Source organism: Dermochelys coriacea, chromosome 6 (genome assembly GCF_009764565.3).
Source record: "Dermochelys coriacea isolate rDerCor1 chromosome 6, rDerCor1.pri.v4, whole genome shotgun sequence".
In the NCBI taxonomy this organism is placed as follows: Eukaryota; Metazoa; Chordata; order Testudines; family Dermochelyidae; genus Dermochelys; species Dermochelys coriacea.
Genome location: NC_050073.1, coordinates 68,153,367 through 68,179,227, shown reverse-complemented (window position 1 = coordinate 68,179,227; position 25,861 = coordinate 68,153,367). Strand labels below are relative to the sequence as shown.

The 25,861-nt window shown below is 43.0% G+C and overlaps 1 protein-coding gene across 5 annotated transcripts; it reads left to right on the top strand.

Annotated features, from left to right (window-relative positions):
* The first annotated feature begins 135 nt into the window (after positions 1-135).
* IVD (isovaleryl-CoA dehydrogenase) lies at positions 136-25,764 on the top strand. 5 transcript variants are annotated; one of them, XM_038405710.2, is made up of 12 exons: positions 136-409; positions 4,845-4,934; positions 6,254-6,305; positions 9,411-9,580; positions 12,362-12,455; positions 13,709-13,845; positions 14,933-15,029; positions 18,408-18,501; positions 20,760-20,841; positions 21,688-21,792; positions 22,645-22,717; positions 22,928-25,764. In XM_038405710.2, the coding sequence occupies exons 1-12, from the start codon at positions 275-277 to the stop codon at positions 23,059-23,061; spliced, it is 1,263 nt and encodes a 420-aa protein (XP_038261638.1). In that variant the 5' UTR covers positions 136-274; the 3' UTR covers positions 23,062-25,764. The 5 variants fall into 5 exon arrangements, 4 of the variants coding, with proteins under 4 accessions (XP_038261638.1, XP_038261637.1, XP_038261640.1 ...); XR_005293537.2 differs by having other exon boundaries at positions 148-409; positions 22,431-22,717; positions 22,928-23,004; XM_038405709.2 differs by having other exon boundaries at positions 146-409; positions 22,645-25,764.
* The last annotated feature ends 97 nt before the right edge of the window (positions 25,765-25,861 follow it).

Genomic DNA, 25,861 nt, shown 5'->3' with positions numbered 1-25,861 from the left:
CTGGGCTGGGCTGGGCTGGGCCCTGCCTGCCCGTCTCGTCCCAGAGCAAGCTGCGCTTCAGCGGCAAGGAGGCGGGGCGCGGGGCGGTGAGGGAGCGGGGCACGCCCCCCAGGTGCGGGCCAGGCCGGGCGCTGCGAGGCTGGGTTCCCCGGGGCTCGCCCGCCGCAGCTGGGCCGGGCCGGGCCGGGCCTGGCGGGCTGCCTTGCCGGCTGATTGGCCGACGGCTGGGGGCGCGGGGGCAACGTGGCCGGCCTTAGCGTAGGCGTGAGCAGAGATGGCGGCGCTGCTGGGGAAGGCGGCAGCAGGAGGCAGAGCCCGGCAACCCCGGCTGCTGGGGCTGCTGCGGCGGGCCTGCGCTGGGGTCGCAGTGGATGACACGGTCAACGGGCTGAGCGAGGAGCAGCGGCAGGTACAGCGGCGCCGTCCCTGAGAGGCTTGGGCGCGGGCGGCCTGCTGCTCCGGGGCCTGGCTCGCCGACTCCCGCCCTTTCCCCTGCAGCGGGGCTCGCACGGCGGTGTCCCGCCTGCTGCGCTCCGGCACCGGCCCGCCTGAGCCCCGCTGTGCCAGCCTCCGTCGCGCCCTGCCCGGCTGGAGACGCCGGCTGCCTGCGTGTCGCGTGCAGCTTCACTGGCGTGTCCAGCTGCCCGGGGACTTGTCCGCACCGCTGCTTCCCGCAGCGTCCGAGTCCGACGGCCCCGCTGCGCCTCCGGCCGGCCTTTGCTAAAGGGGGCCTGAGCCGCGCCCTCCCCTGCACGCCTAGAAAACGGCTCGGCGGCGACAGGGGTCCTGGCGGGGGGGGGGGGAGCTAAGGGAGAGCGCTCTGGCGGAGCTGAGCCGCCTCCCCAAGGAATCCGCCTTACTTCGGGCGAGAGCTCCAGACCTTTACCCTTGAAACGGAACTAAATGACTGGCCTTAGGCCTTCCTTGGCTCTTAGTGCTGGGGAGGAGGGAGTGTTTAAACCTTGCACTTTGATTGGTTGCTGGTGTCAGTGATGAGTGTCGTCCTCCCCCACCCCCGAATTAAATTACAGAACAACAGATTGGCGATGAAGGTGACTAGTCACAGCAGTGTGGATTCGATTTAAATCATGATTTAAATCGCTCGTCCGGAAGACTCCATTTAATCATAGATTTCTACATAAAAGTGCATTCTTGTTGGTTGTTATAACCTTCACCCTTAGCTCTGAAGTTTATTATAGTTGGCATTATGGAGGGATGATTGCTGGATGTCCATATCATAGCCATCTCCTCTTCTTCAGCAGTTAAGGTTTGACCCTGATACAGAGTATTGAGAATATTGCAAGAAAATGAGCAGGAGATAGTGCTTGTACCATTTGTTTTTTTTAATGGTTGTAATTTAACTCTGTCATTGTATATTTCTCTTTTTAAGATCTCACTCAGTTCCTTCCAAATTTCAAAAGTGTCAGCAATAAAACAGCTATTTCCCTTCATTTTGTTCAAGGCTACAGAAATAGGCTTTAGGATACTCAGCATGCGTTCAACGTTTCTCTTAAGCCCAGTGTTGGGAACTTTGGCTGTGACAGTGCTATCTGTGAACAAAATCGTGAAAAAAATAAACTGTCATCAGATTAGGCCAGTTTTTGATATAGAGCTCAAAACAGTCCATTACTGAGTTCCATCGCACGTCTTGTGGGAGAGTTAGCTCGGTTCCTCCCACTTTTTTCAGAGCAGCTGCTGCGAAGTGGTTGTTATGGAAGTATTTTGCAATGTCAACAACATTCATCTTTATTTCTGGAACACTGAAGTCTTTGGCTAGGAGGTGCATCAAATGAGCACTGCAACCATATCTTGTCAGCTTGGGACTCTCTTCTAAATTTCTTCTAATCTTGGATACATTTGCAGCATTGTCTGTGACCAAGCTGCATACTAGACATTTTGAATTTTTTTTTCAGTTTGTTATAGCTTTTATTGCTGCTACTTGTAAGTATTCTGCTGTGTGTGCATTTCCTGATGTATCCATTGTTTCTGTAAGGAAGACATTCCCTTTTTCTGTTGTCACGCAAGCACATACAACAGAATCATTGTGGACATTGCTCCACCCATCAAGACTTCAGGTTAAAAATTTCACCCTCTAGACCTTTTACACACTGCTCATTTTCTCTTTCATACGCTTTATCCAGCAATTTGCTTGTGACACCTGCTCTGTTGGGTGGACTGTATCCTGGTCTTAATGACTGAACCATGTTAATGAAGTGTGGGGTTCTCAATCATATGGAAAGGAGAGTTAGTTGCATAAACAAATGGGGAATTTTTTCATTAATTACCTCTTCTTTTTTTTTTTTTTTTTTTTTTTTTTTTTTTAATCTGCTGGTTCTTATCACAAACTTACCTATGGTGGTTTCTGGATGATGGAGATTTTTTTTCTTTTTGCTACAGGTGGTATACTGTAGCTATGTGACATACATGATGGAACTGAAACACTATCACTGGCAGATATCTCTGAAACTATAGAAAATGATAGTGATCTTGAAGGTGGATAGTCTTCAGAATCCTGTATGTTGAGGATGGATTCTCCTAAACAAAATAAGTCAATACATTTATTTAATTATTATTACCATATTGTTCATTTAGTATTACTCATTGCATTCATTGACTCTCAGTACTACTTTAAAGGTGAAATTGTAAAAAGAAGATCTGCCTATTTCAGCTATTTATTTTTTATCACAACTGCATCTAAAATGATAGTACCATAGAGTAACAACTATATTTTTTGCTCAAACATGAGAATTCAATAATAGCCCAGAAGGAAGACAGGCAATTCTTAAGAAAGAAGTATGAAATAAAAAAGTTTACCAACCTGAAGATCCTGCATGTTCAGACATGTGCCTTTCATTATCTTCAATGCAGCTTTCTCCTGAGAAGGAACACTTCTCATGATGTTTCATTCAGGCTACCAGGCCTTGCATTTCTTTGTTGCACTGTTTGCATTTTGCACGCATGCCTGTGTTACCCACAGGTAGAGGAACTTCATTAAAATATTCGCAAACTGGATCTCTTTTATGACCTGCTGCCATTACAGGTTTTCCCTTCTAGTGAGAGAATGGTATGGTAGATCTCAAATCAAGGAAGGCTACATTCGGAAAGACCTCAAGACTTCTGGAATATGCTGCTCAAACTGTTCCACTTTTGTTTCTACGGCCTGTCCCTCCCTTCTCACATTTATCTCCAGACTTTTCCTTGTCCAGATCTATTCCTCCCCAACAATCTTTTTATTCATTGAACTTTTTGAAACTTTGAACTTTTAAAAAAAGAAAAGGAGTACGTGTGGCACCTTAGAGACTAACAAATTTATTAGAGCATAAGCTTTCGTGAGCTACAGCTCACTTCATCGGATGCATTTGGTGGACACCAAATGCATCCGATGAAGTGAGCTGTAGCTCACGAAAGCTTATGCTCTAATAAATTTGTTAGTCTCTAAGGTGCCACACGTACTCCTTTTCTTTTTGCGAATACAGACTAACACGGCTGCTACTCTGAAACCTTTGAACTTTTAGAAAGAGGTAAAGGATTGACTCTGTGTACACAAATTTGCAGAGGGATAGTAGGTTGAGGTCTGTTATTTCTCACCTCTATATTTATTTATAATTTGTTTTGCTGTTAACAAACATGTTATCTCTGGAGACACAAATCCACGGTTTGAGAACTGCAAAACTAAGCATCTCTGATGGTATCTTCTAGACTGAGCACTGAGTCCATTGGGTAGATAGAAAGATTAGCCTAAATAAGCTATACAGAAGCTCCTGGAACCCCATAAAATTGGGTCCCTAATCCATGAACTATTGGAACTCATTTACAAAACTTTTCTTAAACATTACGTGAATATATTGTCTCATACTATAGAATTAGAATTAATCCCTATTCCATGATGTGATATCTTTGAGCTATAATGTATCTTTATCTTTAGATTGCTTTTTTCTTCAAAAAGCATTTTATCAAAAAATCCGATTTAAATTTAAAAAAATCCATTTTTTAAATTTTTTTTTAAATCACTGATTTTTATCCACCCTAAGTAAAAGTCATTACCCTTGCCAGTTTCCATCTGTCCCAAAGTCATTAGTGATCACAAGTCATTATCATTCTAGATGCCTTAGCATTGAGTTTGCTGTTCTCAACTTGTCTCTAAGTAGACGAGGAGCACACTAGCCTAGGGCTTGGGCAACTCAGGTTCAATTCCTTGCTCTGCTACAAACTTCCTTTGTGGCCCTGGGCAAGTCTCTTACCTCCCTGTGCCTCAGTTCCCATCTGTAAAAAATAGGGATTATTATAATACTTCCTTACTTCACAGGGATACTGTGAGGATAAATTCAGTAAAGGTTGTGAATCACTCTCCTGTGGTGTTACTGCTGGCTTCATAAGAATGGAAATATGTTGTTTATATGCATGCTTTATTACAGGCTTCTGTGAATTATAAAAATGAATCTAGGAGACTGCCTAGTTGGCACTACTTTCCCAGAGTCTCTGTGCATCAGCTGTCAAACTTCTTGACAAAAGGTGGGGAAGGAGCTGGTTTGTTGGAAAGAGTCCAACTACAAACCTCCCCCAGTTAGTGTCCCCATTTCCATTTTAGTATAAGACTGTCACCTGCAGGTTAAAGATTCAAATCCAACCCTATTATTAACTTATCTTAAAAGGCCTTTGGGGTTCTCTTTCAGTCCCAGCACCTGAAATTCAGAGCTGCTTGATTTCACTCTGCTCTCTTGGAACTTGGGGGGCATAGGAAACATCCTGTTAGGGCATGTTGGAGACATGGCAGGGAAGACAATGAACAATATACTGTTATGGTTTAATGTGTATATTTTTCTCCTTCCTTACCTCATTTTCAGCTTAGACAGACAATGGTCAAGTTCTGTCAGGAGCATTTGGCTCCAAAGGCCCAAGAAATCGACCAGGAGAATGAGTTTAAGGGCATGCAGGTAAGTCCTTGCTGCATGGTCTGGGAGTGAGATGACTGTCAAGGCCCCTCTCTGCCATGTGCTGTCTAGAAGAGAAAGTGCAATCCATTTCATATGAACATATTTATTTTTTACATTTATTCTCAAACCTTAAAAAAGAGTTACGGTAGGAAATATATAGGGCTTGAAAAGTTATTAAGCTCCAACCAGCCTGAGGAATAAACCTAACCAGAGGCCCTTAAAAAAAAAAAAAAAAAAAAAAAAAAAAAAAAAAAAAAAAAAAAAAAAATTGGCAGAAAGCCTGGTGATAAGGCCTCTTCCTTGCTTGCTGGGATTGTCATCAGGGTGCTGCCTCTGGGCCCTGCCCAGCAATTCCCTCTTTTGTATTGGCCTTGTCTAGTTGGTGTCTCATAACTTTGGAGCACTGCACTCTTCTGCCTCCTGGCTAAAAGAGGCATGGAACTGCTCTCTGATATATAATGCTTTCTTTGCAGGCTCTCTGATGTTAGAGTTCTCTGTGAAATTTGTTATATAAAATACTCTGTGCAGACACTGTCCAAACAAATGTTTGACTTCCAGTGTGAAACTTCACATACCAACAGAATTTGTAAATTCTGCAAACAAGAGCTTTTTGATTTATGGAGCATTCAGGTCCCATCATTGGAGATCATAAGCTCCACAAGACTTAAGAAGCTTGTAATATCTGCTGAGACTTCACAGATCTCTGGTATTTACATTTTCATAATGAAGAATGCCAAAACTTTGCACGTAGCCTTTATAAATATAGTCCAGTGCATCAGATATCATCCAGGGCTGTTACACAAAACTGAACTGCAGTGTCTAGTGCAGGCCATTTTTGGGGATCCAACTTCCATAACATGGCAACTCCTCAAAAATGAGAATTGCACAGTTTTTCAATGTCCTGTATCTGAAAAATGCCTTCGCCAATAAACCTGAAACTTTTCACAAAAAAAAGATCAGGGGAGGAAGATGGGAAATCATCTTTGGCAAGAGACAACATTTAAAAATCTAGGCAGAAAAACAGTTTTCAGAGGAAGTGCAGGTTGAATTATGTCAAAATAGGGTTTAGACTGGGAAATGAGTTACAGCCTTAGGCCCTGATCCTGCAATGACTTAAGCATGTATATAAATCAATTCATTTCATTGAAGTCAAATGGGACTACTTGCATGTATAATGTTCTGCACAGGCAGGAGTTAATCTTCAGAATCTTAATTTGCATTCGCTGCATAAATATGTTCATGGAGACTGTTGTGAGGAGTTCTGCTCTTGCTTCATGGTTGGGCAAGGCTGTATTAACTGCTTTATTTTGCGTTCATAGGAGTTCTGGAAGAGGCTCGGGGAGCTGGGAGTTCTGGGAATTACAACTCCTGGTGAGTCTGTTCTCATCTTTTACACCTACTGAATGATTCCCTGTCTCAGCTCTTAACAAGCTAGTCCACATTGATTCATACCACACAATCTTGTAAGCAGACTCTGTCCCCTCAATTCGAGATACCATTTATTATACAGCCCTTTTGTGGTAGGATCAGGTTTTTCTAATTGTAATAAAGAACATCATGGAAGACGCACCACTTTCACTCAAAACTCCTATTTCAGTGTGATTTAAACCTCTTTTTGAGTAGATGCAGAGAAATCCATCTTTGTGCAGAAATTTCTCAAGGTGCCTCTTTGTTGAAACTTTGAAGAACTTCTCTTTATCCCTTTTTGAGTTATTAGAGCACTTCAAAATGGCTTTTACAGTTTAAGGACATTGTTCAGGTATTACCAGTTTGCAGTTTGACAACTCTCAAATGTCTTGTTATCCTTCATCATAAGCAATACAATCGTGAGGTTTGAAGAAAGAAGGTTATAAATAAAAATTTGAGAATAAGTATCTGGCTACATTACAAAATGTTAGCATGTTCAAGCAGCATGGTGAAGAGTTGAGTTAGCTGACGCAGCACTGACCATAACTGATCAATTATTGTAAACGAGGACAGATTGTGTTCAGCATTGTGCCACTGTGTCTACGCTGCAATCAGAGGGGTGACTGCAGCATGTGTAGACCTATTTAGTTAACTAGATCAATGCTAGCTTAGATAACAATAGCGAAGCTGCAGCAACACAGGCCTGCCCAGGACTTTGGTTATGCACTTGTGACTAACCTGTGAAGAGCCCTTCTGTATAGCTATACATTGAAATAATGCACCTGCATTTATTTCAGTGGTCACACCTGAGTGTGCTTGAGTGAGTCTCTCTCTGTCCTCGTTTTCTCTTGTTCTCGCTTCCCTTGCTCTTCCCAACTTCTTATAGTTCCTTTCAGCTTTCTCTCATGCTTCCCTTTTTGTCTTCTTTAATGCTGTGCCCCAGGCTGCAACAGTTTCCCACTTTGCCCAAGCTCCATCTCTGCCTCTGCTCCAAATCCCTCCTCAAAGCATGCTTCTTCCACGAATTGTTCCTATTCTGATTTCCTCAAGGATTTTCCCACAAACACCTTTCTGTGCCTGAGCTTTTGCCCTGTGATTTTTTTTGGTGGTGTCCCAGTGGAAGTTTTCTGGGAGATGGGGCCTTGTCTGTAAATTTATTCTATGAAGGACACAAACTTTGGGGGTATAATGTTGATAATATGAGATCCTATGGAAATGTGTGGTCATTTGAACCACATGTTCAGGTACCAATGAACCGTGGTTCTTCGATAGTGCATTAAATTACAGCTCTTTTCAATGTCTAGATCTAAAAATAAATTATGTTAATGCAACATTATATCAGAGTTAGGAAATGCAAATATATGGTTCTGCAGTAACCATAATGCAGCCATGTGGCATATAAAAATTCTAAAGGGACACCATCATCTTGAATCACACTTTTGTCTAAAAGACTTACCTACTGTTACAAATAACACCTTTCTATAACAACTCTGATGGATATTAGGGGGAAAATATTTTTCCTATTTTCCTTTCATTTGTTTTCTCTGTGCATTTGATAACACTTAGAGCGAAATCCTGGCTGTACTGAAGGCAGTATTTTGTAATGTCTGTCTTATTTCATCTCGTAGCTTTGGAATGCGAAAATGTCTATGTAACTGTAATGTTCAACATGGTGGTTTCTGCTCCATGGCATTGTGAGTGTCCCACCCAGCATTCTTACTGTTCCCACAAATCCGCTTCATATTTTCCTCATCTGTTAGCATGCTGGGAGTAAGAATATAGGCTCTGACTTGAGGTGAGGAGGATGAGAATCCAGAGCACAAATTGATCAGCTGCCACCAAAATGAGTGTTGGTGTGGAAGGGGCTGCACTTGGAATCAGAGGTCATCCCTTTAGTTTTAGGAGTTACAGGCAGTAGCACGCACTTCCAGGCTATGCACTCACTCTACTCTTCATTCACTTTCCTCAGCATGGCAACCAGCCTCTATTCTCTTCTTGGCTGCTGCTCCCACAGGGCAGCGTTCAGTGTTGTTGACCATTCAGACCTGGATTCCCTCCCTAGCTAGGCAAGTATCTCTGTTGTAGTTCTGTTGCTACCTATAAAATCAGTCTCTGCCTGCAAGCCAATATATATATAGCCTCCTGGTGTGTATATATATTCCTCAGTCTTTGCTCTTTTTTCCTCCTTCTTCTCTCTCTGTTTCTGTTGTTTCTTCTCCAGCTTTAATCTTCTACCACTTCAATTTGAGACTCCTTCTGTTTGTATCTTTAGCCACCCCTTAGTGAAATAAAAATATTTTTAATCATCAATTTTTCTCCATCCTGCTTCTGAAAAGTTTGACCGTATGAACCCCCATCCTTAAGCAATTCCACTGGCTCCCCATTCATTTCAGGATCCTGTTGAAAACTGCCATTCTTGTTTTGAAAACCATCCATGGAATTTGCCCCAGTTGATTTCACACATTTTGTTTCTCTTTATTCTACTATGAACTCATCTGTCATTGGCTTCTGCTTCTCCAGTTGGCCATATATGAAAGTCGTCTTTTTGCAGCTCCTGCTATTAGTCAGGAGCATCATTTTTGTTCCCCTCTGCCCTACTGATTCTCCATCTTATATCATTTATCCTCTGGAAAAGTCTTTTTTGTTTTTTCTCTATTTAATTTTTGTGGTAATATTAAATTAATGCAAATTTTTGGGATACAGTTAGTATGAGAGATACAGAATTGTGCAGTTGTCTGTGTGATGCTTGGATGTTGGATCAATGTTCTATTCATGTATAAGTGTATATGTGGTAACTATGCTTTATATGCACAAAGTGTTACTAATTGTTCTGAATAAGTAATGTACTGTGCCTTTAAGATAGGAGAGTTGGGATTCAGGAAAGATGGGGAACCCAGAAGTAACCAGCTCAGTGAGAGTCAGTCTAAAGCGGAAGTCCAAATGTAAGTTTCTGAGACATCCAGTGAAGTTTAAGTCCAGCATTGGACTCAGTTTGCAGGAGATTGTATAAATTTTATTTACCGTGGGGTTATTAATCTAAGATGATGTTGAATTTTTTTCTCCTTCTAGTGGAATATGGTGGATCTGGAATGGGATATTTGGATCATGTGTTAGTGATGGAGGAAATCTCTCGAGTTTCGGCAGCTGTTGGACTCAGTTATGGTGCCCACTCAAACCTTTGTATTAACCAGTTAGTACGGAATGGCAATGAAGCACAGAAAGAGAAATACCTACCGAAGGTATGTAGTTGGTGGAGGCGGAGGACCTGAGAGAATATCTGTTTACATGGTGCCTGTGATATCTGGTGCGAAGTAAGAAATGTGAAGTAATAGATCTAGTTATAGCATAAAACTACATGTGTTATGACATTTAAAATAGCAACAAAGTTCACAGCATTTCAGATGTTCCATGGCTGAACTGAGCTCTAGCACTTTGTCTCCCCTTGTGTGCCTAACAACTGCATACATTGAATGGGACTGTACTGAACTTCTAGCATTAGTATCTCTTCCCAGTGGGTGTTTGGTTCAGTCCATTTCAGTTTTACACCCAGGGCAGAAACTGCCACAGCAAGCTGCTCCTGCTGCAGGGATGCCTATATTCTTTAAACAAATAAGGAAGCCAGTGGGCACAGGATCAGGCCCTGTAATAAGAAAAAAGTTTAAAGGTTAAAATGAAAAACCTTTTTCAAAATGTAAGCCAGCAAACACATCTGTTTTTTCTAACGAATGTGTGGTGCTTACGTACATTGTGCTGGAGTAACTGCTGACCCTTTTAAAATGAGTGGTCACAGTGTGGGATATGCACTTTTCAGGTGCTGAAAGCATTATGACCTGTATGGCTCATGAGGCATGTATTACAACTGCATGTCTGGACATGTTTGTCTTTCACAGAGCTTAATCTTCCAATACATCGGGTGAGCTTACTGCAGCAAGCTTTGAAAAGGATTGTACCTTTCAAATTTGCCCTTCTCCAGCTTGTGAATGATCCTGTTTTGTCTTAACTAATCCATCTTGATGAAGGTTCCTGTAGAACTTAGAACTGGTTCAGTTGTCTTGTTTGAGCCTTTTTCAGAGTCATTTCTGGAGGCAGCATGGTCCAGTGGATAGGACAGTAAACTAAGGGTATATCTACGCTTGGAGCTGGAGGTGTAAATTCCAGTTGGAGGAGACATACCCACACTAGCTCTGATCAAGCTAGCACACTCGAAATAGTGTAGCCATGGTGATGTGAACAGTAGGAGTATGTGCCTAGCATGTCAGATGGGTGTGTATTTGGACTAGCTAGCCCCTCCTGACGTTTGCACAACCACAGCTACACTCTGTTTGTAATATGCTAGCTCAATCAGAGCAAACTCGGGTATGTCTTCTCAAGCTGAGTATTACACCACTAGCTCAAAGTGTAGACATACCATGAGAGGCAGGAACCTTGCTCTGTAGATGTGCCTTTACTACTGAGTTGCTGGGTGTCCTTGGGCAAATCACTTAATCTCTCTGTACCTTAGTTCCTGTGTGTGGCTGTGGAGTAAATTTTTTGTTGGAGGGGAGGGGTTCCCCGAAAAAGACTTTGCAGAGAATATTATTCTACCTTCATAAAGCGCTTTGATGTTTCTGGATGAAAAGTGCTGCAGGTTGCTTGGTTCGTTTGTTAATCAATTGATTGTAAGTCTTCTCTGGCACTCAAGTGGTCTCCATATTTTAAACCCCAGCCTCTGTTAAACAGATTTCAATATCTAAATATATTGGATGTATTTCTCCATCAGCTGAATCATGGTTTTCTAAAATTGTCAACATGAAGGACTTAAATTCAGCAGCAAGCAAAGTGTTCAATTACTTAACAAAAGAAATCTTGTTCAGTCTGTTAGTACATAAATTCTATGTATCCCTGTCATTTCTCAGGTGTATTTTAACATTGTTGTCATTCACTGATTTGCAATATGTCAAACCACCTTATTTTTCATTATTCCTGAATTTTAACTAAATCTTTAATGATGTGCCGAAAACCAGTTTGGTCATTTTATATAATTTATAAAACCAAACTAGTTTCCAGCACATCATTAAGAATACGGTTGAAATATACAGATTTAAATGTCATATATATTTTTAAAAAGAAAAGGAGTACTTGTGGCACCTTAGAGACTAACAAATATATTAGAGCATAAGCTTTCATGAGCTACAGCTCACTTCAGTGAGCTGTAGCTCACGAAAGCTTATGCTCTAATATATTTGTTAGTCTCTAAGGTGCCACAAGTACTCCTTTTCTTTTTGCGAATACAGACTAACATGGCTGCTACTCTGAAACCATATATATTTTTGTATATTAAATCTCTTGCCACAAAACAAGGGAACATACAAAAAAATACCCAGAGGGAAAAAGCATACAAAAAATACCCAGAGAAGGTAAAGGGCAAGAAGGAGAAAAGGACAGGAGAACATGGACAGAGAAGAGACAGCAGCAGCTGTGTCAGAACATGGCATGAGGGGACACAGAAGGAGGGTGTCCATCTGCCATTCCATCACAAGTGTGTGGGGAATTGTGGTATTAGTTTAGTGCTGAACACTGAAATCTCTCTCTCCCTCTCATTGACCTTTTTGTTTCCTACAAGTCTAGTTTTATACAAGCTGAGCCGCCTTTTGCATATGCATAAAATATGTGCCTCTGCCAACCAGCCATTTTAAAAGGCAATCGGGGAATATGAAGTTTGGAAAAGGCATATGGCTGTCAGCATGGTTCTGTTGGCACCTTCTTGGACATAGATGGATAAAACTCTGCTTTTAAAATAGTAACTGACATGTGCATTGACTCATCTTGTGGTTTGATTCTGTTCTGTGCCCTCAGCACAATAGCACAAGTGAGCTGCTTGTTGGAATTCTTCCAGGGACAAAGTTTCCTACTTATAGTTTATATGGAACACAATGAACTTTGAGATTCAGTGCAACCCCTTCCCTTCCCACCCAAAAATGCAACAAAAACATTTCCTCCTCCTCCTCCTCTTCCACTTTTTTGTCTTGTTTTTTCCCTAGCTAATCAACGGGGAGCACATTGGAGCCCTGGCAATGAGCGAACCCAACGCTGGTTCTGATGTTGTCTCTATGAAGCTCAAGGCAGATAGAAAAGGTAAAATATTTCACGTGCCAGCTGGGGAAATTGCCCATGTGCTTCTTCTGGCCAGCCTAAGCATCTTTTCTTTAAAATCTAGATTTTAACCTTCTCGACATGTTCAGCTGTGCTCAGTCCAGAACACAGCAATTTGGATACCCAGCTTGCTGGTTTTGCCACTCCCTAGTAGGCAAGCAGAAGGGTATGATGGAAAAGTTGTAGAGCGGGATGGGCCAGGTCCATTATTGATGATGGAAGAGATTGAGTGATTCCAGATCCAGAAAATCTAAATATGGAATATTGGTTGGGAGGAGGGTTAAAAAATGAACCATCGCATCACACACCTGTGACACCTCTAGTCTGTTGTTTCACAGAGAATTGGTTATGGTGGGAAGAAAAGCTTGTGTGAGAGGGCTGTATAAAGGCTTTATTAAGAGGCCTTGGGTGGGCTCTACAATGGCTTATCCTTTGGACCCCAGAATTTTAGGAAACTAAATACCCAGAGCAGGGGTGGGCAAACTACGGCCCAGGGACTGCATCCAGTCCTCCAGACATTTTAATCTGGCCCTCGAGTTCCAGCTGGGGAGCGGGGTCTGGGGCTTGCCCCGCTTCGTGTGGCTCCCGAAAGCAGCGGCATGTCCCCCCTCCGGCTCCGACGCATAAGGACAGCCAGGGGCTTCCACACACTGCCCCCGACTCAAGTGCCACCCCCGCAGCTCCCATTGGCTGGGAACCATGGTCAGTGGGAGCTGCAGGGGTGGTGCCTGTGGACGGAACAGCGTGCAGAGCTGCCTGGCTGTGCCTCCGTGTAGGAGCTGGAGGGGAGAGATGCCACTGCTTCTGGGAGCTGCTTGAGGTAAGCACTCCCCAGAGCCTGACTCCCTCCCACCCTGCGAACTCCTCAGTCCCACCCGAGAGCACACTCCTGCACTCCCAACCCCTCATCCCCAGCCTGACCCCTGAGCCCGCACACCCAGCCAGAGCCCTCATCCCCCCCCCCCCACACCCCAACCCTCAATTTTGTGAGCATTCATGGCCGCCATACAGTTTCTATACCCAGATGTGGTTCTTGGGCCAAAAAGTTTGCCCACCACTAAGCCAGAGTCTGGGAAGGTATTTTACCCAAGGCTGCTTTGTGGATGGACTTCTGAGAGTGACTTGGGGAGCCTGGCTTATAGTTTATTGGGTCATGAGGCAGAAGAGAGGTATTGTTTCTAAATTCCTCACTGAGTCTGTTGTGAACTAAGAGAGTCCATCTCTTATGTTTCTAGGGGATTACTTTGTTTTGAATGGGAACAAGTTTTGGATCACTAACGGGCCAGATGCTGATGTTGTAATAGTTTATGCTAAAACAGATCTCAGTGCTGTTCCAGCCTCCCAGGGTATAACAGCATTCATCGTGGAGAAGGTAGGTCTTGCGTCACTGGAGAGTAAGTCACCCTGCCTTATTTTATCCTATTTTGAGGCTACAATACTTTCCCAAATTGACTACTTTAGAAGGCCAAGTAGTTCTATCTTGACAATTAGCAGCCCCTGGCTCAGAGGGGCATTGTGTTATGGTAGTGATAACCGGACAAGTAATGCTTTCACCCCACTCATGCACATGCACAGAGGGTCTAGAATGCCCTCCCTAAGCCTGTGCACTATGCTGCCTCACTTCCTCTTCTGACCTGCACTGCTGCCTTAATGCCTGTTTTGTTCCCTCAAATTTTTCAGTAGATCACCATTAAAACAATCCTCGTTATCAAGAACCCTGGAACCTACAAAACATGTACATAAAGCATGTCTAGTGATCTTCTGCTGTAATCTCAGTGCTCCCCATCCTCTGTTTGTCATACCTTAGAGACCTTGGTCCAAAGGCCCAATCCTGTTCTTTTGACTTCAGTGGGTGCAGAATCAGGCTGCTAGATTGTAAGCCACTTGGGGTCAGGAACCTGTCTCTCTCTTTTTAATTTGACTGACTGTAGAGAGTCTCTTGCGCTGTAGAAAAAATAACAAGGCATCTTCATGAAGGCAGAAAGCTATGACAAAGGGCTAAACATAATAGTCATTTGATAAGAATGGTTCAGACCAGTTAACCTCTTGATGGACTTTCCAGTGTCAGTGGCTGGAACCACAGAACCGCTGGACCCACACAGCTATCCTTACCATCTATTGATTTAAATATTTAACATCTGGTTCTGTGTTCTGACTAAATCATTGTTACTCATTCCAGATTCATGTGCGTTAGAAAACAAATTCCACTCCCACGGTTCATGTCGTCTCAGGCACTGCTTGCTGGTACACGTTTGCTTCCCCCACACTAATGCTCACACTTGTGTTTGCTCCAACAGCAGACATTTGACATTGGCGGTCCTTCAGCACACCTCACTTGTTGCAATTCCCCCTGCTCATTTATTAGGTTGGGGAGGTTTAACCTTAATTTCTCTGTCATGGTCTGTTTCAACTTCCAGAAGAGAAGAGCTTGTAACCTGCTTCTCTTTTTCGATTTGCAGGGTATGCCTGGTTTCAGCACTGCTCAGAAGCTTGATAAGCTGGGAATGAGGGGGTCCAATACCTGTGAATTGATCTTTGAGGACTGTAAGATTCCTGGTGAGTGACATCTGAGAGCTGAGCAGAGCCCCTTACCATATCTACATAGTGGCTTCCACTCTCCTCATTCATATAGAGTGAAACATCACGTATGTGTGCATTCAAATTCTGAGCTGAAGGTTTTCCAGACACTTCTTTCCTCAGTGACTGTCTTGCAGGTGAGATATTGAGGCTAGGAGAGGTTGCTATCTTGTGCATTAAAGTGATTCAGTCTGCCTGTGATAGGTCACTGCTGTTCCACCCTTTGGGTTGAGCTGCATTGGACATGACATTTAGCCATTGGCTTTGCAAAGCTTGGATGAAGCTTTTGAAGAAACTGCTGATTACGCTGTTTATATTGGAGCCTCCAGTATGGATACTACGAATGGGGTTTTAGAGAAACTCTTAATGAGTCCCTGAGCACCTCTTTTCTAGAACTCCTGGTGGTAGGTTGTGGCCACTGGCCAATATACTTTATTTGGTTCAATTCCTGTGACCATTTTTTTACAGAAGGAAATTAAAAACCTGTGTACAGTACATGGAACAGATCCATTTTCTTGACTCCTAAAATCTTATCTGTGAGGGCAAGATTTGGAATCACTTCAGAGGAGTTTCAGAGGCTGATTCAGACCCCTAACTGCCAACATTTCTAATTTTACCAGATCCCCAACCTGGGGTCAGAAAAGTCAATGAACCTAGACTGGGACTTTCAGCCATTCCATGTATGCTCTGATCCATACAGAACAGTGTTCTCATGACAACAGGATTCCTGTTTTCTGATCACTTACTGAAACGGATCAGGATAGTGCTGAAACTGTACACTCTTTGCATGAGCCACAACTACTGCTTCTGATCTCCTGTCTTGGAGACTGAGCCAATTCAATACCTGCCCATATGTCTTCAGGACATCTTTCTCTTAGGGTACGTCTACATGGGGATAAAAGCCCTCTGGCTTGGCTACAGCTGGACTTGGTCAGCTGACTCAGGCTCATGGGGCTTAGTCTGTAGGGCTAAAGATTGCTGTGTAGATGTTTGGGCTCAGGCTCCAATCCAATCTCTGAGACCCTCCACCCTTGCAGGGTCCCAGAACTTGGGCTCCAGCCCGAGCCTGAATGTCTACACTACAGTTTTTCAGCCTTGGAGCCCGAGCCCAAGTCAGCTCACCTGGGCGAGCCATGGGCTTTTTAGTCTTGTGTAGACAAACCCTTATAGATCAAGGGGTCCTCTAGCACTACAGTCCCATCCACTCTAAGGTACATGGTTTCACTGTCAGCAGTGCTTCACTGAGTGGATTTTATGGGTTTTTTTGCCATAGTAGATACTTTCTGTGGATCCACATTCTTGGGACACGTGGTATGAGTGAGAAGCCAATTCAGAACATTTTTAGGTTTTTGCCCTGAGACACAACCATTAGCCCTGCACCCCTTGTGCAGTGAGTGCATATATATTTCAACTTGTTGCATAATCCTTGGTTCCTTTTCTTCATTTGCAAAGGGGGCATTTGTGTCTGTTCAGTCGCTCATTTGGCTGTGACAGTCCATTATTGGTGAGTAGTTTTGTCTTGTTAGCTTCTTGTGACTGACGAGGATATTTCTCTTTTGACAAAATGTTTGATGTTTGTTTGTCTGTTAGTATTTTTCCTTTCTCTTCTCCTGCATTTTTTTCAGCTCATTCTCAAAGTCCCATGCCACGATGACTAACCTTCTGGTGGAGGAGAATTGGTTGCAGTTCCCCATAGAGCCCATCAGCACAATTCCTGAATGAGCTAGATCTCTGGCAGGCCTTCACTTTCTATCCATGATGAACAGAAGTCACATGGGGTATGTCTACCTGGCAATTAAATACCTACAGTTGACCTGTGTCATCTGGCTCAGGCTGCAGAGCTGTAAAAATGCGATATAGATGCTCAGGCTGGGGCCCAAACTCTGGGACCCCGCGAGTGGGGAGAAGCCCAGGCTGCAGCCCGAGGCCGAATGTCTACCCTGCAGTTTTACAGCCCCACAGCCTGAGCTTTGCAAGCCCAAGTCAGATGACATGGGCCAGCCACTGGTGTTTAATTGCTGTGCAGACATACCTTAAAGTCCAGAGTCTTAGGTGGATAGGTTGGGATCACTTCAAGCTATGTCCAAAAATTTCATTCATATCTGGTTTTCAGCTTGCATCTCGCACAGTTATATTCTCTTGGGATTGAAGCCTGAGGGGCACATTAGTGCTTACTTATTTCGGACTACAGCAGCATCAATGAACAATCTCTTTCCATCCTACCAGGCATGGTTTGCAAGGCATTCAATTCTCCCATTCTTATCAGCATCACTAAGGGGTTAAGCTTTCTTTTCCTGCTTCTCCCTCTTCACTGGCACACTTCACATCCTTCTAAGCTAACATACGGGAGTTTTAATCCTTTTTTTCTTTAACCTGCTATTTAGTGTATTAGCTCTGTTTCATCTTCATAGAGCTAACACTAGCTCTCTTTTAAAAAAAAAAAAAAAAAAAAAAAGATTGCAGTGCTTGTGCAAATTGCTAGATAGATAGCCATGCACTGAGCACATGGATAATGGCAGTGCAAATTTTCCAACACCATCTTGCCAATGTCCACAAACCCTGACTTGCAGGGTCAGAGGAGAGTTCTGGCTCGCTGTACATTTAATCCTTGGCCTCTGTGATATGGAGACATACGTATATCAGACCGCAGGAATCACACTGCTTTCATAGAGGTCACCTAATAGCCAGCTGCCAATAACACATTTCGGTCACTATCAGCTTCAGCTAGATTTGAACTAGCAACTAAGGCCTTATCTTCATTGCTAAAAAAGATGTCTGTTTTACCTCGGGGTAACTAATGTGCATGAGGTAAAAACACAGTGAAGACCAGGTACTTCAGTTCTATTGCAAGATAAATTTGACAAGCCTCACCAGTGAGGTGGTAGAGGCTCAGAGCCTAGGCTCCAGGCTGAGCCTGAATGTCTACACCACTATTGCTAGCCCTGCAGTCCCTGCTCCACAAGCCCAGGTCTGTTGACCCAGGCTGTGAGACGTGCTGTAGTGGGGTTTTTTATTGTTGTGTAGGCATATCCTCACTTGCTCATTGTTGTAATGATTTTAATCTTTAGCCTTTTGGCTCTATAGACAATACTTACTCTGTTCCCCATTCTCTAAAAGGTAATACTGGCTGTAAAGGCACCTTAGATCCCTCTACTGCTTTGTTTCTAGCTTTGGTTGGACAGAAAAATTGTTGTGGGGGCAGGGAAAGTATGTTGCCGTAATGGTTGTGCCCCAAGGCAAAAAGAGAATACTGCTAGAAGTTTGAATCCTCTCCCCATAAAATGTAGATCCATAGGCAACAACTTGCCTTCTGAGAGGTCTACTTACAAATAAGTAACTTTTCTTTGCTGATTGCAGCTGAGAATATCTTGGGGCAGCTGAGTAAAGGAGTCTATGTTCTGATGAGTGGCTTGGATCTGGAGAGACTCGTACTGTCTGGTGGACCACTGGGGTAAATGGTCGTTTAATTTTCTACTAATCATGTATCGCTTCTGTTTATATCACTTCACCTGGTTTAACCAGTGGTTCCAATTTGTGGCCTTGATTTCTTTACACCATAACCACTTAAGTCCCCCTCACAAGAGAGGTGCTTCTGTTTGAGAAAGGGGTAAATGCTTCTTATTCATTCTGTCCTTAGGTTCCATACCGATCCCTCATCTTAAATCTTTGTGTCCTCATCTAGTGGGCTCAAAGGTAACCTTTATTTAGAAAACTACCCTCTTCCAATAGGAAGATGGAATTCCTCCTCTCTTACTCAGTTCTGGGCTTCTTTATGCTGCTCAATTAATGAATGAGATGCACAGCAATGCAGAGTAATCCTAGCTAAGGTTGTAAAGGAGCTGTTGAATCCTCTAGTTCAGGGGTTCTCAAACTTCATTGCACTGCGACCCCCTTCTGACAACTTAGGATTCTCTTTATGCTCACATTCTATTTGCGACGTGTTCTAAATTTAACAGTTTCTATTACTGTGTTCTCTCACACAAATAACACCTGCTTTTTAAATCCCCCAATTTTATAATATGCTCATAATAAATAAGGTAATCACGAACATCAGAAACTAAAAGCATCTTAGAAAAGGCAAAGTTAAATAAAGAGACATCTCTCTATGCAAGGGACTAGAATATGGATTTTTTTCTAAATTTTAAACAAGTGACACAGTGTGGGGGACTTGTCTCATAGTCTTCAATTGTCCTATGCAGGCTTCCTAGTGGCAGTTCGCCATTGACGTGCAGGAGAAAACTGCCCAAAAAGGATGCCTCTTTCAGATTGGAGGCTTGGCCCAAGACTAGTCTTTCCCTATACTCTGTTCAGAGAAGGAGTAGTTCAACTCCTTGCATCAAGCAAGACACTAGGAAATGTCCCTGACAGGCAGTGGTGTCTAGTGTGTAAAGTATATGAGAGGGAGCCGGGACTCTCCTGAGTTTTATTCCTAGCTCCGCTTCTGTTTTAGGTGTAACTTTGGGAAAGATGCTTAAATTCTTAATGCCCCTTTTTACCTATCTGTAAACTAGAATTCTCACTGCACCTCTGTGGAGATATTGATTCTGCGAGGCCCTGGAAGGAGCTAGAGAAGAGTGGAGCACTTATTAATCCAGCCATAAACTTAATGTAACGATGTCTTGAATGCCCCTAATGATGGTGCCATAAGTATCTCACTAAACCAAGCCTTATCTTTAACAGGTGTTTCTCTCTGACATTAAAGCATCCTGTTTTCTGAACACTGAATTGTTCTCTAAGGAACAGCCCAGCACACACTGATGTGAAATGTTATTTAAAACCGAGCCCTTGTTTTCTCTGTAACACATTAGCCTTAAAGTGTGTGGCAATGACTCCTGAACTGGCACTTTCTCCCCAACTCTTTCACATCCCACCAATACAGTACAAATAACTCTAGTACAAATACATGGACTTTCATAGCAAAATAAATAATGAATCTTATGTTGCCCCAATATTTTAAGTTTTCAACATGCTGCAGACTACTGAGTTGAAAATCCAGAACCGCAGTATAGAAGTTGGGGAGTGGGGGAATATGGGAACTTCAGGCACCCAGGAAGTAGTGGAAGTTGGTTTAGGTTTTTGGCAACCCAGGAGACAATTGAGGCTTTTAGACAAGGGAGGAAATGCAGCTTCCCTTTTGGCTAAGGTAAAAGGTGACTAGAAATTTGGAGAAGAGGGGAGTTGAATGCTTCATTTTGTCCCCAGCAAACATTTACAGTCTCATTGTACACTGCACACTTCCCCAGTATCAGCTACTTCAGCCAGTTTCATTGACGCTGATTAAAGTACAGTAGCTTGACTTTGCTCAAATGATCAGCAGTTAACAATGTGGCCATTTAACATGTCCCCATTAGGCTTCAGAGTCAATGGGCCATTGGGATGGATGATGAAGTGCATGCCTCTCAGAGCTGTTGTTTCAGGCTATCTGGAGACTCAGCCAGACACTGTTGCATTGGTTACACTCCACGATTTGGAAGGTTTTCTTTGTGACTATAAGGGTTGAGACTTTTTTTAACAAGAGCTTAAATTCTGGAATACAATTATATAGTAAATTCATGAAGGGTAATTTCATGACTGCATAATTGCATTGTATGCCAGGCACTGCCTTAGACTGAGATACAGAGTTTGGATTATTGTTTGTTTGTTAATTACTCTGTTTTCCTCCTTTTTCGGTTTCCTTCACTCCCTCACCCCTGTCTGTGTTTCTCTCAGAATCATGCAGGCTGTTCTTGACCATGCTTTTCCATACTTACACGTGAGAGAAGCATTTGGACAGAAAATTGGCCACTTTCAGGTGAGAGTGAGGGGAAAGAACTGTCACTGATACCCATAGAACAGGTTGCTTTCATCTTCGGTCAGATCCTGAACTCTTATCTCAGTGTACCTGACAGAAAGGATTTTGAGACTGTCTTTATTATAAGGTGGGGTTGTCCCATTATGATGATCACACTACATATTTTTGTACCAGTATGCAAAATTGTAACCTAGAATTACCCAAAATCTGGTGAGATTATTTAACTCTGAAGTAGTTTTTATCTGGTGGTTTGTTAAGAAATTGGAGAACATGGTCTCATGCTGACAGATTTTTGTAGCTTAGGGTGATGAAATCTGTCCTGGATTTTTCCTAAAGTTGCACTTCTTAGTCAGGACTGGATTTACTCCTTATGCACCCCTAGGCACAGTATCTTCAGCACCCCTCTCCCCTGCCTACAGCTGTCTTTTGTGTTGCACGTTGTTTTAGAGAGGTAAGGCGTGCCTAGAATGCTGTGCCTAATTGGAAGTCTGGCGCTGTTCTTAGTGACACTGCTCCTCATACTGAATGTGAAAGGCACTGGCTTAGTCAGCATGGTAACCCAAGGCTGGCGTTGGTGTGAGCTAGGATTTGAAGCCCCAGGTCTCTTCTGTTCTAACTTTTATGAACTTATGATCCAACAGTGACCCAGGCTCAGTCATGTGACTTGTGAATCTAGCTTCACTGGTTTGTCCAGTCTTCAGTAGGTAGCGTAAGAAGACCAGCTAAAACAATGTCATTTTCATGGCTTTGCACCTAGAGTGTTGTCATTTCTGCCCTCTTCCCCTTTATTTCATGTTAAGTGTTAAGAGTTTATTGACTTTAAGAATATTGTTTTGTCTTGTGTAGCTCATGCAGGGTAAAATGGCAGATATGTACACACGGCTGATGGCATGTCGGCAGTATGTGTACAATGTGGCAAAGGCTTGCGACCGAGGACACTTCAATGCAAAGGTGAGCTCAGTTCCTGATGGGCTGGTCAGGCCACAGCATGTATCTTTTACCCTTGTTCACATGAGAGGGCGGAGGTTCTAGATCGTAGGTATCCATGAATCAGTTACAGAAAATCTTGTTCCCCTCAAGTAAAAGAGAACTTATTTGTGCATGTCAGCAGATTTACCAGTATTCAGAGCTGCACCATAGTAAGTCCAAACAAAATGTTCAGTCTTCTGAAAGTAGCTATCGCAGTGGTGTTATCACGTCCACTAGGCATTTTTAGCACCAGGGCTGAGTAAGCATATTTGCGCCCCCTACCAGAGGTGATGGGGGCAGAGTGGCATGCAGGGTCATGTTCCCCACCCTGATTTTTGGTGATACCTCCTTCCTCCCCCCCCGCAACCCAGACAGGCTGGGTGGCCCACTGAGGTGAGTCCGGGGTGGAAGTGACACTCCCTCCCCAAACTCCAGCCCCGGCAAGCCCCAGCCCTGCTCTATGGGGCTGGCCCCACTGAGCCACCTGGCATTGCTGCTTGCCCCCCGAACATTCCTCTGCACCCCCCTCAGTTTGAAATCCTCTGTGGGGCAGTCATGGGCCCCACCCCACTATCACCAGTTACATGCCACCTTTGCCCACTACTGTTTTTTTTCCATAGTTTCTCTACCCCCATGGCTTTGTTCCCTGGGCAGCTGCTCCACTTGTCCTGCTCTGGTTACAGCCTTGCAAAATCTTGTGTGCTTGAGAGAGACCAGCTTAGGCATGTTTGCAGGTATACAAACTTGGTGAAAAGTAGACACGATTGGAACAGTGCAGATGAAACTTTGCTAATTCTGTTGCTGTAAATATAAATTATCTTGTCCCTCCATTAGGATTGTGCAGGAGTGATTCTGTATTCAGCAGAATGTGCTACACAAGTAGCTCTGGATGGAATTCAGTGTCTAGGTAAGAGTGTTGCTTCCTCCACCATGAGAAAGGGTGACCTGTGGTGGATTGAAACATGCAGGAATACAGGCTCTCTGTTGTCGAGTTCAGTAGGCAAGAAACTATTTACCTCTGTTCTTCAACTGGAAAGCTTTCTGTAAATGTGTCTGTACAGAATCAGCCCATACCCTGTACTTTCTTGGTTTTCATCTCTTCTCTTTGTGATTGTAGGTGGTAATGGTTACATCAATGATTATCCTATGGGTCGCTTCCTGCGTGATGCCAAGCTATATGAGATAGGGGCAGGAACCAGCGAGGTGCGGAGACTTGTCATTGGCCGGGCATTTAATGCTGCTTTTAATTAACACCCACCATTCAAGGAGAAACGTTCTCAACACCAAGAAGCCTTTGATCATAGTGGTGGTGCACAAAACTTTTTTTGCACATCACAGTCACTGCTGGTTGATTATTATCTGTTTGATGAACAAATGCTACTAGGTTTAACTGGGCTCTGCTGACTGAATGAATTGGGCAGGAGAACAGAAGTAAACGTTTGTTCATGTGATCAGCCTGAATTGTTCCTTCTTCATACTCAGCAGCCATTTTGATCCTAAAATCTAAGGAGTTGCGGATGAAGTTTTTGCCAGCGGAATATGACAGTCAAAACAGAATGTTTCTTGCATGGTTGAACAGGAAAAATCAGTTACTGAGCATTATAGATCAATCTAGAGGGAAAGGACATTGGATCAATCCAGAAAGAATGGACAATGGGAATGGAATTTTATCATCTTTAAAAATTTAGAGTGCCATGAATAAGTAGCATTTTTAACATGCTGCTGCTGGAAGATGGTAATTTCTCAGTGTGACACTCCACCAATATGTTAACCTCTTTGTGCCATCCAGTTAACAATTTCAGCTTTGCAAATCCAAATGCCAGCTGACTTTGGGGTAGATGCTGTCTACTGCTAACATCAAAGGATTTCAGCTACACATGCAATACTGTAAAAAAATGTTGCCTAAAACCCTGTTAAGAAGTTGTGTATTTTTCTCTGCCCATTCCCTTTCCTATCCCAGCTGCTTAGCAAGGTATTTGAATGTAATCTGAAGTCTTCACTCTTCTGATTGGCTGCCTCCTGCTGTCTGATTCATTTGTTGATGTCACTATCCGTCATTCTGGAAGCTTTTGAAATGTCAAACCCTGTATTGTGGCATCTGTCAATTAATCAGGCAAGAGGAGGTTTACTTATTTTAAAGGGTTCTCTGTTGTTCTGCGCTTGTACTCCTAAATTTAATTGGCCATAAGGAAAAAGAAAGCAAGCCTAGCGAGAAAATTTGGGGCAGTTTTAAGGGGGGGTTAGGGAAACATTATATGCAGTATTTTAAATCTTGTGTGGTCTATTTTTAATAAGGGGAATACAGCAGTGTGTAATAAAACTTCAAAGAGTGAATTACAGGAAAAAAATTAAATCTCTTGATATAATAGACCAATGAAGTAAACAGCTGCCATCTTGACAGTCTCATGTAGGTTAAAAACAATACAGCTTGTAGTTTTCATTTCTTTTTCTCTATATATTTGGTGTTTGTCTAGATAGTGACTCTAAGCCAGCACACAATACAGTATTTTAAAACATCCATTTAATAATCTAAACCAACAATATAAAAAGACATTATAAGAAATGCCCAGACCCAACTAAAATCCACCTTACTCTGTTTCCTCTGGGGGGAAAAAAACCTGATGGCTACATAGGTCCTGTGGTATGTACAGTAGGTCTTCTGGCCCAAGGGGAGAGGCAGCTCCCAGAGCCATGGATCTGCCCCTAGAATGCCCAGCCCTCAGACTGGGGACTGTCATCTCAAGCATCCCAACTGAGTTTTACTACTCTGGAAAAGCACACAGAGAGTTGATCTCTGAGATACCCTGGGGCCAAAACACAAAGGGCTTTATTGATTGAGGCTGACACCTTGGCTTGCACCTGAATATCATCTGGAAGCCAGGGCAGATTTGGAAGCACAGGTGAAATATGCTTCACTTGTGAAACACCAAATACATTTATGTACTGAATATATGAGAATGGAAATGTAATATGTTCTCGTTTATTTAGATGAATGAACTACTTAAGCTTTAACTCAGAATAATTATGAACGCCATCCCCTCTCCTACATTCAAACTGCGTTCACTGCATTGCCACCAGTGCCTCAAGAAAGATCTAAGGTGGCATTTTTCAACACTGCCTAAAAGATTTGGATGTCCAGTTCCCATTACAGTTTGTGGGAATTGGGTATTCAACTCCTGTAGCCAGCTTTGAAAATCTCAGCCCCAGTCCCATGATGTATTGGTGAAATGGCAGCTCCTTTAGAGAGAGAGCCAGTAGGAGCACGGGTGGCAACGAAGGGGCCGAGACCATGCAAGATACTTCTTAAAGTAACTGAAAATTTAATTTTTTACAGATTATGTTCTTTAGCTCTTTGATATGAGAATGAATTTCCTTGAGTTTTCCTTGAAGACTTGTTTAAAAGACAAAAACAAAACCTCACACTGGCACTGAATCATAGCTTTGCAATCTTTCTTGGTCCAAAGGAACCCCGCTGAAATGAATGTCAAAACAACCTCAGGATTTTTCAAGCAACTAGAATTGTTAAGAATCCATGTTCTGAGTCGGAATGGAACCTGTATACCATGACTTTTAAACCTGCCTCTAGCCTTGGCATTGCTTGTTTTAATACAAATAATAAATAACATCCCACTTTCTGGGCTGATCAGCACCTCAAGGTCAAGGCAAAATTAATCTGTGTCTAATGCACTATCGGATAGGAGGGGAGGAGAGAGCCATAAATCTTAGGAAAGGTTACGTTAATCAAATTGCATACACTTCCATACATCACTGTGGTGAATATCAAGTCATTTATCTTGCGAAAAGCATTGGTCAAGGGGCTCTTTCCACATACTGAGCAGTTCTCACTGTGGTGAATGACAGGAAATCTCCTGGCTAAGTGGGGGAAGGTCTGTGATTAGGGTTTTGGTTTTTTAACATGTACAATGCCAATAAAGATATCTACTCTTAAACACATGCTGACTGAGCTGCTTGGATTTTGCCCAGCAGGGGGCAGCTATAGACTTTGTTTAGTTCTTAACTACAACCCAAGTAGAGAACTGGACTCCTCCCA

What these genes read in the sequence shown, in the direction of transcription:
- IVD (XM_038405709.2), top strand. Translation starts at nt 275, where the DNA reads ATGGCGGCGCTGCTGGGGAAGGCGGCAGCAGGAGGCAGAGCCCGGCAA. An exon ending in CAGCATTCATCGTGGAGAAG is followed by an intron (nt 13,846 to 14,932) that starts GTAGGTCTTGCG and finishes TTCGATTTGCAG; the next exon opens with GGTATGCCTGGTTTCAGCAC. An exon ending in AGAAAATTGGCCACTTTCAG is followed by an intron (nt 20,842 to 21,687) that starts GTGAGAGTGAGG and finishes TGTCTTGTGTAG; the next exon opens with CTCATGCAGGGTAAAATGGC.